This window comes from Octopus bimaculoides, chromosome 2 (assembly GCF_001194135.2).
Source record: "Octopus bimaculoides isolate UCB-OBI-ISO-001 chromosome 2, ASM119413v2, whole genome shotgun sequence".
NCBI lineage: Eukaryota > Metazoa > Mollusca > Cephalopoda > Octopoda > Octopodidae > Octopus > Octopus bimaculoides.
In genome coordinates, this window is record NC_068982.1 from 137,797,104 (window position 1) to 137,801,353 (window position 4,250).

Below are 4,250 nucleotides of genomic sequence, written 5' to 3' on the forward strand. Positions count from 1 at the left end.
CAATGAAGGAGACGATGTTGGCATGGGTGCCAGTCGTCGAATTTAGTTCGATTTCGATTTCACTTTCCTCAACAGGTCTTCGCAAGTGGAGTTTAGTGTCCAATGAAGGAAGGTACGTATGAGTGGGCTGCCTGAGGCCTTGGATTTAGGTCTCACTTGGCTTGTCTGGTCTTCTCACGCACAGCATATTTCCAAAGGTCTCGGTCAGAAGTCATCGCCTCGGTGAGGCCCAATGTTCGAAGGTCATGCCTCACCACCTCATCCCAGGTCTTCCTGGGCCTACCTCTTCCACAGGTTCCCTCCAATGCTAGGGTGTGGCACTTTTTCACACAGCTATCCTCATCCAATGCATGTATATGTATGTTTATATGTCTATGCATACATATCAGATCAGACTGGAGCCTGGTGCAGCCTTCTGGCTTGCCAGCCCTCAATCAGACCTCCAATCCCTGCCAGCATGGAAAGCGGATATTAAAAGACAATGATGATGATGGGACTTCTACAATATAGATCTGTGCTGAGACACAATCATATTCATTGTAATGAAAGTCACTGATTTTTTTAGTCAGATTATATATAATCTATATAGATATCTAGTATTGCAAGGTCAGACAGTGTAATTTTGTATTATATATATACCCTGTTAACATGATAATGAATCAGATATTATTCATTAACTGTTTTACATTTGTATGTCTGAAATTTAACCTTATTTTGTCATAGCATCATCTTGTACCCTCACCCAACAGGTTTAAACCTTGTTACCATTTGTGTAAGTAATTCTAATGTTTTTCTTGGGCATGCAACCACTTCTCTACAAACTGGGATTATTGACTTCTATAGTCCAATAAGGTCCAGATGTTATTGTGTCCTAGCTTCATTCCAAATGAAACAAAATGTGAAGCATTTCTGTATATTTATGATACTATTTAGGTATATTTTATAAAGTATTACGGTGACTTTTTGTAATTAGTTGGTCTTAATTAACATTAGTGACAAATGTAGTATAACAGAGGTAATGTGAATGGGATTACACATTCCTCGTGATGTTGTTCTTATATTAACAATAACATCACAAAGACAAGTTTCTGTCAGTCAGACCCTTCTACACAGGTGTAAGTTCCAAGTCCAAATTTACTGGTTACTCGGTTTCTACCCTATCAATGTCAACCACATTGATAAAGGAGATATCAAAGAGGAAGGTAACTTTGTTTGATGTATAGATGAGATTTAAATAGAGGTAACCTATATTCTTGAGAATAAGTTCTTTTGTACCATTCCAGATATCTTTGTCACAATATATGGATGATCGCTTATATGCAGTTTATGAGATTGAGTGCAAGTGCACAGTGTTTTATGGCACATTACCACTGTCCATTTCACCTGTGTAGATCTAATCATTGTTCACCTGAAAAGAAACTGCTTTATTAAGGAGGATGAATGACAAGCAAATGTTTTCAAATATTTCAAGAATCAGATGACATTCTGGTGAACTGTAACGTGGGCGGTTAAAATTAAAGATTACCAGTGGCAACCTTTAACAGAGAGAGAGAGAGACAGACAGAGAGACAGAGACAGAGAGATATATATATAGAGAGAGACAGAGAGAGACACAGAGAGAGAGCAGGTATATGATGATCCTAAATGAAGTGGTGTGTCATGTGTTTGTGGCTAGATCTTAGATGGACAACCTGGTTGACATTGGAATTAAGCAGATGATGAGAAGAATATTGGTTAGTAAAGTCTAGAAGTGAGAGGATATAGATATGACTGAAATATAATAAATGAAAGACAAAACTAAATGATAAAAATCCTTAACAATTGGTAAATAAATTAGATAATTGCAACATTGTTAGATTAAGTAGGATGTCTTAATATAGAGAGGAGATTTAGGAAGACTAGTTTGCTCTGTTGTAGACCTAAATATCAAGTTATTACATGGTACCACTGTAGAAAGTATAAAAATGTTGACTGAAATCACAGTGGTCACCAGTTGACCATTAATGATAGGAATATCTCACAACATTGAAATATGAATTCCAATAGAGATATAGAAATTTAACTATTAAGTGTAAAACTTGGAAATATTTCAGAGAATTCAAGGCTGACCGAATCGGATCTCCTACAGGTGGCAAAACATTTAGGACCAAACTGGAAGCATGTTGGTAAGTATAAAATAAGAATACTTAATTGATTTCTATAAGTTTTACCTACAGTTGAACTTTTGTTTGCTAGAATGACTGTGAACTGGTTCCATTCCTAATTTCCAATTGAAAGATTAACTGTAATGTAATTCTATAAAAGATACTGATATTACTGAAATTTCATAAAATATCTACGGAGGTTAGTAATGAAACAACACAATACAGTTGATATTGTCTTTTGGAATTGGGAACTGAAATACACCATTGTGTTGGTATAAGCAGGCGAGTTAATGGTAATGTCTTTGTTTTACATTTTTTTCTGAGTTTGTTGATGTTATTGCTGTTTAGCCAGATGTTTATTGTAATTTGGTTGACATATGATAAAAAGTCTTCTATTTGTGAAATCCCCGACTTGTTTGTGGGAGCATGTTATCAAATGTATCCTTTATAACACGATAGGGTGTATTTTGAGTGAAGTATGCTTACCTTATTTCTTGCCAGTTTTTATACATCCTCCACACTCAATGCAACATTACACTTTACAAATACACATCATACAATCTACTCTTCATCTAGGGATGGAATCCCTTAGTTGCCAGTGGACATAATAGCTTTCAGTGCATTCTTCACTTAATTTTTTTCTCTAACTACAATGCTACATGCAAAGTCCTTTCTCTCTGTCAATCTACCTCTGATCCAACTACACCTCTAATGTGTAATGGGTGCACCATACAGAATTCCTGTCAACCCTCCCCTCCCCACCACCATCTTTCTTGCATGTCAAATATGGTAACTCTCCAGATGATATAGATACTGATTGACGTAGTGGTTCCTTCAGGACTTAACTGTTTTAGATGTAAAGTCCAGATGTTGGTACCTCCTATCTTCTTTCCTATTAACTAAAATTCTTTTCATTGCTTGGTTTTCTTTCAGACCTCTCCATTATCAACTTCTCTATAAATTGTGGCCTTGATCCAGTGAGTCACGAACCCTAGTTCATGTTTATAGCTAGTGTGTTTTATAATATGCGATGTGTATCTGACAATATTATATTTTGCATTTTGTGTAGCTGAGATTATTCTGGTATCATATTTGTATTTCATTGGTCCTGCTGCACCCAATATTACCAGTATTGTTTGATAGTCCAATCCCTGCTGTCTACATTTTGATACATTATAAATATTAAATAGCCAGAAAAGGAGAGGCATTACACATGCCCTTTTAGGAATTAATCATGTGATGTTATCAGGTGATCATCAGTATTTGGAGCAAATGGTGTGACTGTTGGCGATCTATGTTGATTCTTTTGGCTCTGATACACTTTTGCCAACACAAACACTTCTCCTTCCATTTGTTTACCAGAAATTTTCCCAAAAGTAATTTTCAATTAATCCTTAATTTCTTCTCCACCTTCATCTTTTATTTCAACCTCTGATATTTTTACTAACATCTTTAAAAACAGAGAACAATGTCTTATACTTTTCGTGTTTCTTAACAATGGTTATTTCTCTACAGATATAGTTTCTTTATTATATTTATGTTACTGTTAATGTTGTTGCAATTAGTTCTTGTTTTTGTGTCTTTTGCAGGTATCTTTCTGGGCATTGATTTAGTCAGCCTAGAAAATATCAAGCATGATCATGCTAATAACAGTCGAGAACAGAGCTTTCAGATGCTAACAACATGGTTTAGAGGCTCCGATTGTAAGACAGATAGAGTTGAAATACTCAGAGAAGCTATTGAAAATGCTGAGTGTTACTATGCACTTGAACATCTACCAAAAGACATAAAGTAAATTTCTGTGTAAATGCAGATGTTGTTTAGCCCCAGGCCAACCTTGGCTAGACAGAAACCTATGATCTAATGCATTCCAGCCAGAATCGATTTTCACAGATCATTGCTCATTTTTCTATAAAAAAACTTTATGAATGTATATTTCAAAATAAATCCATAGATTTAAAATTTAATAACCATGTTGGAAAATTCTGTAACATAAAAATGATGACACAAGGCATTGGGACAATATATTACTTACTTTTTCCTTCTTTTTTGTTTTGAGTAGGCAGTACTGTTTGTCTAATGCAATGAAAGAAAAGTTTTTCATGT

General features: G+C 35.2%; 1 protein-coding gene across 1 annotated transcript in view; it reads left to right on the forward strand.

The window, feature by feature from the left end:
• Nucleotides 1-4,114, forward strand: part of LOC106882527 (uncharacterized) — a 100,415-nt gene extending 96,301 nt beyond the window's left edge. The window contains exons 39-40 of the mRNA XM_052965891.1: nt 2,094-2,165; nt 3,734-4,114. Of these exons, the coding sequence (XP_052821851.1) occupies nt 2,094-2,165; nt 3,734-3,939 (278 nt within the window). The 3' untranslated portion in view covers nt 3,940-4,114. The remainder of the gene's footprint in view (nt 1-2,093; nt 2,166-3,733) is intronic.
• Nucleotides 4,115-4,250: the final 136 nt, after the last annotated feature.